Source organism: Mesoplodon mirus (assembly GCF_964341445.2).
Source record: "Mesoplodon mirus genome assembly, chromosome: 9".
NCBI classification, from domain to species: domain Eukaryota; kingdom Metazoa; phylum Chordata; class Mammalia; order Artiodactyla; family Ziphiidae; genus Mesoplodon; species Mesoplodon mirus.
This window is the reverse complement of record NC_138985.1, coordinates 42,488,967-42,504,681: the sequence shown is the minus strand read 5'-3', so window position 1 is coordinate 42,504,681 and position 15,715 is coordinate 42,488,967. Positions and strand designations below refer to the sequence as shown.

The 15,715-nt window shown below is 34.7% G+C and overlaps 1 protein-coding gene across 1 annotated transcript in view; it reads left to right on the top strand.

Moving 5' to 3' along the window:
- Positions 1-10,981, top strand: part of ITGB8 (integrin subunit beta 8) — a gene marked incomplete at its 5' end in the record, with an annotated part of 96,806 nt that extends 85,825 nt beyond the window's left edge. Inside the window, 4 exons of the mRNA XM_082632046.1 lie at positions 616-841; positions 2,095-2,201; positions 5,181-5,344; positions 5,441-10,981. Coding sequence (XP_082488172.1) covers positions 616-841; positions 2,095-2,201; positions 5,181-5,344; positions 5,441-5,563 — 620 coding nt within the window. The 3' untranslated portion in view covers positions 5,564-10,981. The remainder of the gene's footprint in view (positions 1-615; positions 842-2,094; positions 2,202-5,180; positions 5,345-5,440) is intronic.
- Between the last annotated feature and the right edge of the window lie 4,734 nt (positions 10,982-15,715).

Here is a 15,715-nt window from a genome sequence, read left to right as displayed (position 1 = left end):
TCTTGCCTTCTCTCATTTAACACCTAATAACACCTCACAGCATACTTTAACACATGTCCCACAAACCTGCTAAATAATGTGCTGAAGATGTGAAAGGATTACTTCAACTTCCCCAGAGATCTTATCTTTAAACAAGGCACTAGCAGAACTGAAGCACTTAAAAGGGTTTGCCAAATAGACCTTCAAAGTTATCCCAGGCCCTGAGCAATAATGAGTGACTAAGAGAAAAAATTATGGAAGCTATTCATAAAATACCCGTTTTTCAAATTTCAAATCAGACAACATTACGTCAGCCTCTGTAGCTTCTTTATATTTGTGTCTTTTTAATTTAAAACTGAATGTACAGCGATCTTCAAGTAGTTGGGCAGCCACTGCGGCAGGGCAGAATTCATAATTGTCAGCACAATAGATTAGCATGGGGAGATTATCTACAATAGAACATCTTTGAAAATAGACACTCCTAAGTCCTGGCATTGTTTATGTCAGACAAATAGAAAGTGATGCTGTTTCTATTCACTTGACTGTCAGTGTGTTTCCATGGAGACGGAAGGGGAATTCATGTTTGGAAATGCTTCACAAAGTCAGTGACCTCAATAACTTAGGTCTTTGTTGCAGGGCATGGAGAGTGTGAGGCAGGCAAATGCCAGTGCTTCAGGGGCTGGGAAGGGGATCGGTGCCAGTGCCCAACAGCATCTGCCCAGCACTGTGTCAATCCAAAAGGCCAAGTGTGCAGTGGAAGAGGCACATGTGTATGTGGCAGGTGTGAGTGCACCGATCCCAGGAGCATCGGCCGCTTCTGTGAACATTGTCCCACATGTCACACAGCCTGCAATGAAAACTGGTATGTGTTTCCTGATTCCAAACATACATAAAGCAGTCCTTCATTATATTCATGTTCGACCTTTTCTATTTTGCCTACCTTAAAGTTACCGGATCTTCTCCAGATAAATTGTTATCATCACGCTAAAAAAGAATTGAATGAGGAATTTAGGAATTAGAAGACTTAGACTCCAGTCTTTGGCCATGCATGAGAATTTATCTAGGTATTCACTGCCTTTTTTGAAATAGGTTTTTTTTTTAAAGAATAATATTCAGTGTTCATAAAGGTTCATTGGGTTGTTTTTCCCCCAGCTTTTTTGAGATATAATTGACATATAACCTCGTGTAAGTTTAAGACGTACGATGTGATGATTTAGGGGCTGCCTGCTTCCCAACTTACTATTAATTAGCTGTTTGATCTAGGGCAAGATTTTTTAAATTCTTTGTGCCTCAGTTTCGTGATATTAAAAGTGAGGATAATAATAATACCGTGGTATAATTCTGTGAAATAATTAAATTAGATGTTCAAGCAAAAAATACCTACACCTTTGTACTTGGTGCATACTAATCATAGAATAAATGTTAGCTGTTATTATTGTTTTATTTTTATTCTTTTAAAGATAAAGAGTGGTGACTATGAAGCACTCTAGAAAGAAGTGATGGATAAGGGAAAGGTGATGTTAAATAATGGTGGCATTGTTGTTTTGTGCCAATAATTAATTTTCCAATAACAATTTGAGTCCTGCTCAAAGACCACTACTCAGAATATCACTGTGCCTTACAATTTGTTTTATTCAATTTTTAAAAAGACATTCTCAAGTAAAATTTTTTAAATTATGCATTGTAGGTTATGTAACTCACTAGGAAGATAATGATGGAGTGATGGAGGTATTTCTAATGAACCCAACCAAAATTTGAGCTGTATGTTCATTGCTAAATTTTTCTAGTAGTATCATAATATTCGTCTTCTAAAACATCTGTGCTAGCTGGTTTTGTTTTTGCAGTGAGAGTATCTTATTCATTTCCTAGAGATTTTCTTCTCAGTACAGAAAAATCATTATGTTGATTTTATACATTAAAATATTTTAAGTGGTTAGAATGTAACTTTGCCATGGTATTAAATTCAGCCAAGATTACAAATAAATGTCATAGTTTTCTTTCCCAGTTTTACAATTCTGCTGTCCTAAAGCAGTACCCTATTTTATTTTTTACAGAAAATACTACAGGCTACAACCTTTTAAAAAATTAAATGTTTTCACTTGTTTCCCCTTACAGGAATTGTGTGCAATGCCTTCACCCTCACAATCTGTCTCAAGCTATACTTGATCGGTGTAAAACCTCATGTACTCTCAAGGAACAGCATTATGTGGACCAAACATCAGGTAAACAAAAGGTTAATAATCAAAGTACTGAAGAGTATCTGTAGAGAATCATATTCCCCAAAAAGGCTCATAATCAACCATCCTAAAGAAAGAACTAACTGCTTCAATGTTTTCAACCTCCAAGAAATAGTGCTCTATAAAACCAGCTGAGGATATTTGCCATGGTATGGCTGAATTGTTAGATCTCCCACCTAACAATTAAACTACCATCTCAACTACCCAGCTAAATTTGCATGCTGTGCACCTCCATGGAAGTATATCAAACAGATTTTCTAGAGAGACCTCAGTGAGCCAAGAATAGGAGTTTCCTAGGTAGAGTCCATTTCACCCTTAGAGACAAGGTCTATGGAGCCATCATTACCCTTCACAATCCAAACCTGCTTCCAGTTATAACCTTCCTCATGTCAAACGAACATTTACTTTCATGTTTCAGGTGACGCCAAAAAATTCTAAGTAGCAATGATTTGATTTTGCAAAGTACATAATTTCAAGAGGGCCATTCCTCCCTGATAATTTTCATTCTGATATAAATATAATTTAGGGGTGAATTAATATAAAGATGGCACAATGGAAAAGGTATGGAAATTTTAGTCTGAAGACCTTAGCTTAAGGCATGTCTCCTGACACTAGTAGCTAAGAAATATCAGCCCTCTTACAAAATTTCACTGAGCCTCAGTTTCCTCATCTGTAAAACAGAGATAATAATACCAACCTCAAAGAGTTGTGTGGATTAAATGAGCCAGTGAACATGAAAAAACTTTTTCAGTTAAAAGATGACATATGAATGGAAGAAACATGTGAAAGCCGTGTTCAAAGATCATTTTGGACAAAAATTCATTAGAACCCAAAAGCCAGCACCCCATTTTGTTCAGGTTTAAGGTGTTAAACTATATAAGAATTAGAAATGAAGCTTGAAATTATGTATTCATTGAAAATGTTCCTACTGCTACTACTATTTCTAGTCTTTCCTCTAACCTGTAAGAATAATTCCAGGTCTTAGAGAGATTGCACAGAATAAACTTTCTCCAGAGTTTTGTTTCCGTCTCCCCTCACATCCACACTAATCTTAGCCCATAATAAATTTGGCTTTGAAAAGAGCCCATGTGCTGCCAGCTGGGGCTGCAGCAATCACACCCCAAAGCCAAGTGCCTTTCCTAATAAATAGAGCCCTTATTGTCAACATGTAATTTATTATGTTAAGGAAACAAACCTATTTTGACCTAAGTGTGGTTACAAAAACTATTCCCTTAAAGCTCCTTAGGAAAAGCCCTTGCTTGACCTAAACTAAGAAAAGAGGCATGGCCAGGGCTAAATTTTTAGCTCTCCAAATTTTAAAATTTAAAAATGCATGCAGATTTGAGCCCCCAAAATTTCCTCCATCCTAACCCATTAGAAATATTTGTAAAATGTATTAGTAGCTAGGGGGCTACCCTCCCCTTCACAACTATTGTGCAAGGAGAGGGAAAGGGCATTTGTTAGCAAAGGGTGTTCTTTTGGTCTTTCTGGCTAAGCTCCTACTAGGCAAGAAGCCATTAAGTGAGATCAAGCCACGTGCCTCCTTAGCTGATTAACTATTCTAAGTCAGCCAAGGGAAATGAAAGGCGTCCATGTCACAAACCTGGGCACCACCAAGGGTACCACTTTTGAATAGAGCATCTTGGATTCTTTCTGCGTGTGAGACCATAATAAAGGGAGACTTGCACTTGCATTTGGTGCTTCTATTCCAGTTAGTAGTCCTCCAGCCTCCTTTTAGCACTTCTTTCAAGGAACCTTATCACTATGACCAAGAGAAAACTGGGCTCTAATTCTTCCCACTTAGAGAAGAGCCCCTGCCCTTGTTACTGAATTCTTGGCGTATTCAAGAGCAATGCTTGGTCATCCCTGGGATTTCAGACACAAATCACTCATAACTGACTGTTCTTCTAAGCCTTGGCAGGTCCCCTCCCAAAAGGCATTCTCAAGGAGACCTTCAGACAGTTAGGTGAAGTCCCCAAAGTCTGGAGGATGCACGGAAAACACATGCTTCTTTAGGCCAGGAGGTAATTTTGTGAGTGTGGGGCAGCTGGTGAGTTCTGTGGAGTACTTGTGTATTATGCAACCATGTTCCTCTTAGACTAGGGTAATACCTCTGGCAGCCACAGAGCCTGCAGACTTTCCAACTAGAGTTTGCCAAAGGTCTAGGGCTAAAACAGAGACCTAGAATGCCCCTCCTCTTAATGCTGCATTTCCTTTTCCAGCTAGTAATTATCTGTTCTTGAAAAAACAAAAAGCGGAATTTTTAGAAGCAAAATAGGATAGATTTGGTTAACAGACAAGTAAAAAATAAATTAATAACAATTGAGGAAAGAGATTTGGGTATTGTCCCAAATTATACACTCCCATTTCCTGGAGAAGCTATGTATAATAATAATGAAAACTTACACTGCAGTTTCAAAGGAAATATTTATTCATCTATTAGAGTAGCACTAATTTTAGCTTCTGCAGATGTTTACTTTATTTTCCATTACTGATGTGTAACAAATGAGGAGTAAGCATAACAAGAAAAACATACGTTAATGCACGGAGCTGTTAAATAATTTTTTAAATCCTATTTTCCACTTAGTGATCCACACCACACCAAAAAAACTGTCCCTCTCTCTGTCACGGATAAAATTATATTTGGTTAAGGGAGTTGGACATATTCCAGTTAGTACAAATATAGAATCAAGCTGCAAAGAAATAATCTTATTGAATACCTTAATTGTGGCTATTCTCCAAAGGAGAGTTTTCTGTTGAAAATATTTGAATAATAAATGAGTAATAATAATTAGTTTACTTCTTGAATCAACAATAATGGCAGTCCTCTATTTTGAAAATGTAGATTTGCAAATATCTCTGATCCTACTGAGATGATGAACATTATTTACTTCTAACATTATTGTTAGAACCCTTTGATTTACTCATTCCAGTTTTTTAAACCATTTATTTGCTTCTTTACAGAATGTTTCTCTAGCCCAAGCTACTTGAGGATATTTTCCATCATCTTCATAGTTACATTCTTGATTGGGTTGCTTAAAGTCCTTATTATTAGACAGGTGATACTACAATGGAATAGTAATAAAATTAAGTCCTCGGAAGATTACAGGGTGTCAGCCTCAAAAAAGGTCAGTGAATTCTAAAAAATAAATACTTTTAGTATGTTATTGTCTACTTTCAATATTTAGGCACTTAATTAATGATAATATTTCCTCTCCATCAAGGACAAGTTGATTCTGCAAGGCGTTTGCACAAGAGCAGTAACCTACCGACGTGAGAAACCTGAAGAAATAAAAATGGACATTAGCAAATTAAACACCCATGAAACTTTCAGGTGCAACTTCTAAAAAGATAAAAAAGTACTTTATGGGAAACTGGATTTTTAATGATCGCTCCTAAAAATTATTATTATAAAATAATAATTTTATAAGTCACAGGAGGAGATAAATTTTCTAGATCATGCCAGTTGCTGGTTGTCCACTCGAATGAAGACTGACAAGCATCCTCATCATCATGTGACTCACACTGCTGCTGAATTCTTCAGAGAAAAATGTGTCTTACTACTGTTTGATACTAGTGTCATTGTAGCACTTTACTGTAATATATAACTTATTTAGATCAGCATAGAATGTAGATCATCTGAAGAGCACTGATTACACTTTACAGGTACCCGCCATTTCTACACTTCCCAGAGAGACAATGCTGTGAGATAGTTTTGGCATTGTGTCACTACAAGGGTACAGTAATCCCTGCACCAAACATGCAGATGAAAAAATAATACGGCAGTTATACTAATGTTGCCAAACACTTCAACAATTGGCAGTGAATAGACAAGAACAGATAGATGAGTAAATGATTAGTGTTTCACTCATTCAAGAGATGAACAGATAAAACCTTAATCTTGAGGGATATTGCTTTTGAAACTAGTTTTATGCATGTGTGTTTGTTTTCTTCTTTTACAAGATGGATATTAATTCTAACATTCTTTCCTCTTTGCCTTTATATTTTGGTTTTCTTTCTTACAGGATAAGTTTATATAATGTCACAGATGACTGGATTAAATAAGTGCTAAGTTACTACTGCCATAAAACCTAATAATAATACAATGTCACTTTATTAGAATACTTTTAAAAGCTGAACATTTAATAAGGTACACTTCAAGTAGCATCAAAATTTGAACAGCTTCGTTGTGTGCAGATGTGGAGTTTTATACTTCCTACCTGGTAAACTGGATGGATTATTTCACCATTTCATTTGTCTAATCATCAGGTGGAAATTCACGAGATATTTAGAAACTCTGCAAAGTTTCTAAGCAAAGTGCCACACTTTTGAGTCTTCTCCAATATTTATTCCAAGTAGATAGTAGCATTTTTCAAATTAAAAGCTAAATTAAGCTATATTATTTTTGCCCTTCAATGCAGTCTAAGGACATTCTTTCTTTGAATCACCTCAACCCTACTCACCAGAATTCTAAAAGTACACAATTGGAGGAGGATAGACAATATCTTAGAAATAAGCTAATTCACTCTTGTAGTTAGTCAGAGAACTGAGGCTCAGCAAGTTTAAATGATTTCTCCAAAACCCCTAAGTGACAAAGTGGCAACATTCAAAGAGAACTATTTTCTTATTGCCAGGCCAGTGTTCATTGAACAATGTCATACTACCTCTTGAATCTTTAAAATAATCAATTGGCAAGTATTTTTAGATGTGATTTACTGAAGTCTTAAGTATAAAAAAATTTCAAAACAAAGCAGAAAAAAGTAATTCAAACAGAATTGTCCATGGTTGGCTTCCAGTCTATCAGCTAATCAGCTTCTAAGAGACTGCAAAATAGCCTAACTAGAGGGAAGTCCATTCACACCATAGCCTGTGTGAACGGCGCCCCTTGGAGTTGTTCAGTGCTCCGTGCTCATCCAGAGAGCTTGATACAGACAGAGGCCATGAACTTTTATCCTCCCCAACAGGAACTTCATCACAATTACCATATCCTTACAGACTTATTCAGTCTGATTTTATTGGCTAGAAGTCCAACAGTCCTGTATGCAGTACAGAGCTTTGCCTATGACAACTAAGGAATTTATTTTAAATTCCTTTAAAATGTCTTCTTATAATCAGCTTCCCAGACTTTCTGTCTTCCAGCACTTGAGTTAAAGTGCCAGATATCTGCATTTCAATGAAGACTAAATCCCACTCCATATTCTACCCTAAAGAGGATTTAAAAACATATAATAAGTTGTTCTGCAGCCAACAAACACAATAACTCCATCAGCCGTCCCCTGCAGCCAAGCAATTATGATGCTAGGTTGAACTGTATTTCCTTCCCCAAATGAGAAATCAGCGGCATTGACATAATTCAGTACTGTGACTCACTTATGTAAAATACCTTTGATCACCAAGGATAATGCAAAACTTCTTTTTGCAGCATGCCTGTCACAGCATCCTTTTTAAAAAAGAAAATAAATGGATATTTGACAGCCCCCAAAAAGGAAAAAGTGGAAAATATCCATTCACTGAAATGCTGAAAATTTTAAAACATTTAAAAATTTTAAAACATTATGATGTTCATAAGCTAATTTCTATGTGGGCTGAGTTATCCAAAATAGCATAATAAAATGAAATTCTTAAAATAAAGGGATATATATTTTGACATTCTCACTAGTTTGCACTAATTTATAGTGGAACAAGGCTCTTCTCATAGGAAGGGACAAACTTTCTGACAGGCAGTTCAATGCTAGATGATGACTGCAGTTATGCTTGTGATGTCTTGTGCTTTCCTTTTTTACTTAAAGGTCTAATTCTTAAAAGATTTTAGAGCTTATATTTACTTGAATAATTGACATTTTCCTTGTGAGAAAAGAATTAATATTTGACTAGCTAGAATTAATTAAAAGTTAAGGGAAAACAGGGTATTCTTAGATTAAATAATTTATGTAAATAAAGCCTATTTTCAACTAATATGAACACAGGAGCCTTTTGAGATTCACTGATATTAAACACGAGTTATGAAACTTTAAATGATTAACAAAGTTAAGAACTTCAACAACACTTTTGGTACGACAGCATTTCTGTGCCCTAAAGTATTTCATGATTTAGAAATGTGCCATATATGCACTACAATATAACTGTATGCATTTTACTTCTCTGGGGATATCTTTACACTGCAGTGTACATGCATTTATAAGCATCTGATATCTTTTTTTGAAATTTATTAATAGTTATGAAGTCTCAGACATTCTCTGAAAGACTCAGAAATTCACTAAAACTCTGATTATGTCCTAAATGTTTAATTTAGCTTCGGTTTATAAAGATTAAAAAAAAATCTAAGGTTAAACAGAATAGATTTCTCTGGAGGCAAATTTTTCAAAATTCAAAATTAAAATTAGTGGATGCATCACTTCACTAAAGAATAAATTTCAAAAATTTTTAATATACACTTAATCTTTATTGAAGATATTCTTATGTATGACAATGGGCATCTATAAGACGTTGAAATATGATTATGATGGACTATGAAAATTTTTCTCCTTAGAATTATGTTCCTCCTGGTACCTGATATAGTAAGTTAAACTCAATGGTTTTTCCTTCCTTTCCTTACTCCTGTTCTTTTCTATTCATTTTTCCTAAGAGAGTGCCCCACAACTTCAAGCTCAATAAGCCTAATTGTGAAAAATAACTGACTGTAATGGTATAATGAAGTTCTTCATTTCCATACATCTCTTAATGATTTTAAAATTTATTTGAATCTATGCACCTGAACAAAGACCCATTAAAAACTAAGAATTTTAAATTTTTACAACTGTTCGACTTCCTTCCATTTTAAAGGATTTGAGATCTATATATTTTAATAAAAGTATCAAGTGAAATACAACCACTTGGGAGTTCAATCATGTGCATATTATATTGTTTTATTTACTCTTAACATTTAATTTACAACTATTCTTATTTATATCGACCTTAAGAACTCCACTTCATGTAATGCAAACTGAGATATATTTTGAAAGAAATATAAAACTAGCATTCTTTCAGATCATTTCCCTTTTCTCTTATAATTCCTCAATGGTAAATTTATTATGGGTAACTAATTATACATGTTCATATTTCATTAATTCTAAGACATCCACTTTTTAATTTAACATCTCTAAAATGTATCTTGCAGTTGTTGACCTCTTAGATGCAGTGTTTGAAGTTTTGCTTAAATAAACATTATACTAATTTATCTTTAACCAAATGTTCATGGGTACAGGGACATTCATTTTTGTATAAATATTTAATAACACATTTATGATAACATGTGAAGTCAGTTTTCAGTACATCTGGATCACATACAACTCAACATGGAGCCTAACCATCTGATTATGAGTTCAAATCCTGTAGACCTTTAGGTTATAAAAGCTCTTTCAGCCTCCTTCTTATGCTTTATGCTAGTGGCTACAATTTCAGCAAACCCTAACCTAACTGACAAGAATGAGTGAGTTTCTCCCAGGTTTGTTAACAAATTTTTACTCTTTCTATTACTTCCTAAAGAATACTTGCATATGATCATCTCACTTTTAGACAGAATTAACTGGAAAAATATTTCATAAAACCATCATATTTAGATTTAGATTTTGCACATTTAGGTTTTGCAGCATCTTGTATGTCATATGTCAATGACAGGAGAAAAATATGATATAACCAATCAGTGTTGTAGGAAAACTTTCCCTTCAAGTTCTCTTACATTTTTATTCTTTATCATTTCTGTTCTTTTGTTTGATTTTTTTCTTTGGCTCTGATAAATTCACCTTAAGCCCATGTAACGACTGTCATAAAACTGCATATTTAAATTATTTGACTTATGTGAAACGATTGTTCAGCTATCTGGGCAGCTGTTAATGAAATATCTGAGAGTAATAACACTACTCTTTTATCTACCTGGATTACTTTCCCACAAAAATTTACCTTTGTAAGCTAACTCTATTAATCAGGTTTCTAGCCTCCATAACCTATTTCAGTTAAAATAATCTAATCCAACAATAAAAAAACCCAAAACACTGCAGTCATCAAGGATGGAAATTGTATGACTTGTGTAAAAAGTCTTTACTAACTTTACACTGTACAACAGATAAATGTGATTTTGATAACAATTCCACACAATAAGTATGGCACATAGATTTTATTAATATTGAATATAAAATATTTTAATTCTAAATTAAAATAAAATATAAATTTGCACATATTAATATAGAAATTCATTTGGTGTATATTTAACATAACTTTAAAACCATTTTACATTTGCCAGCTACTTCATTAAAGTTTTTTAAATGTCTGCAAAAAAATTAGAAATGTTTTTAAATTTCAGTAATATAACCTATGTGTTTAAGTCCTGCCTTTGTAAAAAAAATTTTTTAATATAGAGTGTATTTTTAAATTAAAATATTTGAATATAAAATAGTTCTAAGAAAGAAACTATTTCTCATTAAGCAAGTTTCTTATTATTTCTGGCTTTGAATTATACATAAATTTAAATTGCCTTAAATGACATATAAGATTGGGGAATACGATAATTTCACATTGTATATTATGAGCCTGTTCATGTAATTCTGATTGACTACTAACTTTGGTTTATGTATTTATTAAAGAGCTGACACTGTAGTTTGTTGTGAGATGTTTATTTTTATAACAGAGCTTATAACAGTTATGACAAGGCATTTAATTAATGCATCATTCTGTTTAAAAGTAGGTGTTAACCAATATGAAATTCTATGTTTTAAAATAAAAATGTAAAGATCTAAGTACGCACAGAATGCTTCTTTATTTCTTATTGTGTGCTACATGACTCTCAGCACTGCCAGAGAATAGTACATTGTCACACAAGGAAATGTAGTAACATTCACACATGGTCATTGGTAGAGGACATTACATAATGCCAAAAAGCTACTACTTCTGGAAAACTGTAGAGCCAATGATAAAGATGTGAGGCCATCCTAATTGCTCTATTTCCCTTCAATAGCCGCCCAATGGTGAAAGCAGAAGGAATATCTTAATTACAAAAACTGAAAAATTAGCTAAAAGACAAATTGGGTTTTTTTCTAGCAGACAAAGGCTTCTACCATCACCCTGATACAAACATAACATGTTCATAATCTTCAACTGCACATTCTCCAGAGCCATATTTAAACAAGTGAAATTTATGGGGTACCCTTGTGTTGTGATTTTCCTTTATTTAATCTAGTGGAAAAACTAAAGCAGATGAGGGAGCACACTGAAAGTTAAATAAGATATGCAGACAGATTTCCTGTCCTTAAGGAGTTTTAATAGTTTGAGGGGAAGGATATGTGTGGCATACTATAGATAAAAGGGTTTCACTGGAGAGATCAGATGGAAGCTATCAGGAGGTTTAACAAGGCCTTTGTTTTTGAGGATTCATCCCAGTTGGGTTTGGGCTACAGTCTTTCGGGCTCAGAATACTGATTTTGTTATGAGTGTTGTTTGGCCCCATTCTTCCCTTCCCTCTTTAGCAATAGGACCCACACCCTGAGTTTGAATAGAGCACACAGCTGAGACTTAACTACCCAGACTCCTTTGCAGCTAAATGTGGTTACAGGACTAAATGTTGGTCAGTGGGGCAGATGCGAGAGGAACCCAGGATCTCACTTCCCCTTTCCATGTTTTTGCTATCTCGACAATTAGAGGTGTCTTGGCAAAGGAAACCCTGTGCTGAAATATTCAGAGCTTCCCCCTCAGCCAAGAACTGCTCTCCTCAACTGAACCCTGGTAGGGAAACAATCTTTTTAGCTAAACCATTGCATTTGATAGTATAGCAGATGTTTTGTACTCTAATGATGTGTTATTTATATAATTGTCTTACTCCTCAGTGATACTAAATACCATTTCTGTCAATTTTTCAAATAAGGAAAACAAGGCACATAGAGGTTAAGCACCGTGTATAAATGAACACAGCCAGTAGGTGGCCAAGGCCGGATTCATAGGAAGATCTGTTTTTCATTCCATAAATGACTGATCATATGTTTTATGAGGATAGATTTTTACGAAGTTAATTAGTTTTACTAGTTTAACTATGTCCTTATGAACCAAAAAAAAGTGCAATAAAGTTGAGGAGCTAATATATGTGCAGAAACACTACACAGGAAGAAGTGAATGGAACTTAAAGATGAAAAACAAAATGTTAAGTGCACTCAGATGCTGTAACTAGACTGGAGCAGTCCATGGAGGATAGCATTTGGCCTAGGCCTTGCAGGAAAGGTAAGTGTAGACATGCAGAAAAGAAAGTTCATGGAGAGGTAAGGGAAGAGTAAAGTAGAAAAGGGTGGGGATTCCATCCAAGAACATTGAAATCTTGTTGAGATGCAGCATTGGATACAGAAAAACAGTAACCTACAGGTTCTAGTCTATGGAAAGCCTGCTTTCCTGACTAAGAAGTTTGAACTTTGGTTACTAGGAAAAAGCAAGCCCTGAAGTTTTTGCACAGAAAAGTGGTATTACTGGACCTATACATGGTTTGGAATATACTAACATAAACTAAATATAATTTTTAATTAAACATTAATTTTATCCCCCCTAATACTAAATATAAATACCACTTAATAATGTTAAATATTTAATTCTATTAAATGCCATTTAATAATAAATTTAAATACTATTTAATACTAATGTAAAAGAAACTGAAGTATACAAAAGCAGAAAAATTTGAAAATCCGACTTCCTAACGGCAATCACTTTCATATGTAGGCATATTTTCACTTTATTTTTCTATGCACTTTATAGCTTATTATGCAGATAACACATATTTGTTGTAAAACATCCAAAAATACCTTGACATTAAAATTAAAATAAATATTACTCCAATCCAACCACTCAGAGTTGACCATTGCCAAATATTATGTTGCGTGTGTTTGTAACTAAGAAAGAAATATGCTATTAATAGTATGGTATAAAGATATTTTTTCTTTGAAAACATTTCAAACATTTTTCCATGTCAAGATTTAAACTATAGTTTTACTAGGTGGATATAATCCCATCCAAAAATGTGCCACAATCATAGCTCTATGTTCAATGAGAAAAAGAATGAGCAAGAAATGATACCAAATATAAAACAATGGTCAACAACTTTAGTATTCAATAGGAGGAGATTGGTTAAATAAACTGTTTTTGAATGGGAGAGATTTGCACATTTATAATGGCAGAGGAGAGGGAGCCAGTGTAGAGAGAAATGTTTATATTGGGATGGTTTGTATTGGTCTAAGGTACAATAGGGGAGCATTTCAAATTATGACAAAGAGGAATCAGTGAAACGAGCTTAGAGAATTCTCGTGAGGAGATAAAGATTTAGACAAAAGTACAAAGGGAGGGAATAAGAGCTACTGCTACATGGAAAATTAGAGAGAACTTGGAGATTGGCTAGATACAGGTGATAAGGAAAGAATTTAGTTGAATAGAATTCTAATGCCAACTCTGAAAGTCACTACAGACTTCTACCCAAATTGGATAAAACTCCCAATCTGGTCTCACAAACCACATTGTTCTTGCCAGCCCATGACTTTTAGACTAAATTCTAACTTCATCAAAATATTTGGCCAGACAAAACTAAAGCTGCAAATTTTTAAACCATGTCAATGGTCATGCTTTCAGTATTATCAAAATAAGCCTAAGTGCAAGATAAGCAGTATCTCCTTTTAATCTAGTTATTTATATATGAATATTTTTATCATAATTAGAAGTACTGGTGGGCTGCACAAGAAAAACAAATGGCACCTTGGCTTCCAACTTGGCAATCCTTTGGCACTTATTTGGACTGGTGCATTATTTTGTACTTAGGGCCCAGTGCTGTTTAGACTTCTTCCAATGAATTTCTTAAAGGTCATAAAAAACTATCTGTCTATAGTGGTGAGAGGAAAACTCTTTCTTTATTGGGCTTTGTCATACTTTGTGCTGTTTTGCCATTGTTATGAATACAAAATACATTCTAACCATCATTAAAGTCATGAGAGATAATTATCCATTTAAGAAAATCTTAATTTGCCATTAACAACATTTAAAAAATATTTTCCCTTATTAAATTAAGGATAATCTATAGGTCCAAGATTTTCAAAGAGTAGTTCCCAGACCAGCAGCATCAGTGTCACATGAAAACTTGTTAGAAATGCAGATTTTTAGTCTCTACCCCAAATCTTCTGAATCTGAAACTCTGGGAATGGGGCCCAGAGATCTGTGTTTTAACAAGCTCTCTAAGTAATTCTGATGCCTGCCAAAGTTTAAGAACCATTTCCATAAAGAGTAAAAGTTACCATCAGGAAACCAAAAGCTATAGATTATGCTTACTGGTGGTGCACACAGACGAGCACCTGATACTTAATACTCAGTGCAAGTACTTATTTATTAAGTGTTGAATGAGTCAGTGATGTTCTATTTTCTCTGAGCCCCTCAAACATGTCCCTTTGAAAAGACTGTGCTCAAAATTTGTCTGTCATTTATTATAGCTAAAATCAAAGTAATCAAATGATTGTCTGGCATGTTGTTTAAGAAAATAAAATTGACTTCAATTACTTTTTAAAACAAGCCTAACATATCCAGTGTATGTAGAGGCCCACATTAAATATTTTTATTAGCTACAGGCAGTTCTCTTTATTCTGTCACTTAAACACTCTCTGTTCTTCCCAAAAGCTAAATGCATACAGATTTATGTGTGGGTGTATGAGATAGTGGAGGATCTCTACCACTGCCCTAATAGGGAAATTCCTAACACGGTCTGTGGAGTTCCACCTTGGTCAGAGGGCTAAATCTTCTCTTCATATTCTCATATCCACCAAAGTATACAACTTCTCTCCCTCCTCTCTGTTCAGAGACACTTGCAAGTGTCAAGGTCTATTGGCTGTCTATAGGGAATACAAATGGGACAGTGATACCAAGGACAGCTGGGTACAGCATCCCTTCCATTCCACCCACTGGTCACTGGAGTAGAAAACCCTTCTGCTCCCTCTTACTTTGAGGAATCACATTTGTTTACTCTTCTCTAAGAAAAATATATGTCACCCCTTTCTCCCTTACCCCAGATCCAGTTTTATCTCATCCTGCAAATAAAAAAGTAGCTCTACAGGCATGCATTCAAATTTGTCTCTGGTCCTCTAAATTTTGAACTTATTTTGGTAGTATTTCTGCTTTACTGTGTACTTGGACAAGGGAAAATAATCTGTACAGTATCAGTGAATAGAAAAAAGGAAAGGAAACATATGCATATGTGTATATAGGGGCAGACAGACCCAAAGAATAAGAAATGGTACTGAGAACTTATTCTGGGGCTCTGGATCCCTCAGGCCAAGGAGGATATAAAGAGAGGGCAGAGACAGGAAGGAATGGATACTGTTAAAAATAATTTTTGAGAGACCCTTGCCTTGAATCTCCACTTCAGCTTTCTTTGGGGATAAGAGGGGATATTCCCTCTAACTTCCAGCCTAGTGTGGCTTCAAGGGAACTCTTAGGACCTTTGAAATGTATTCCCTACA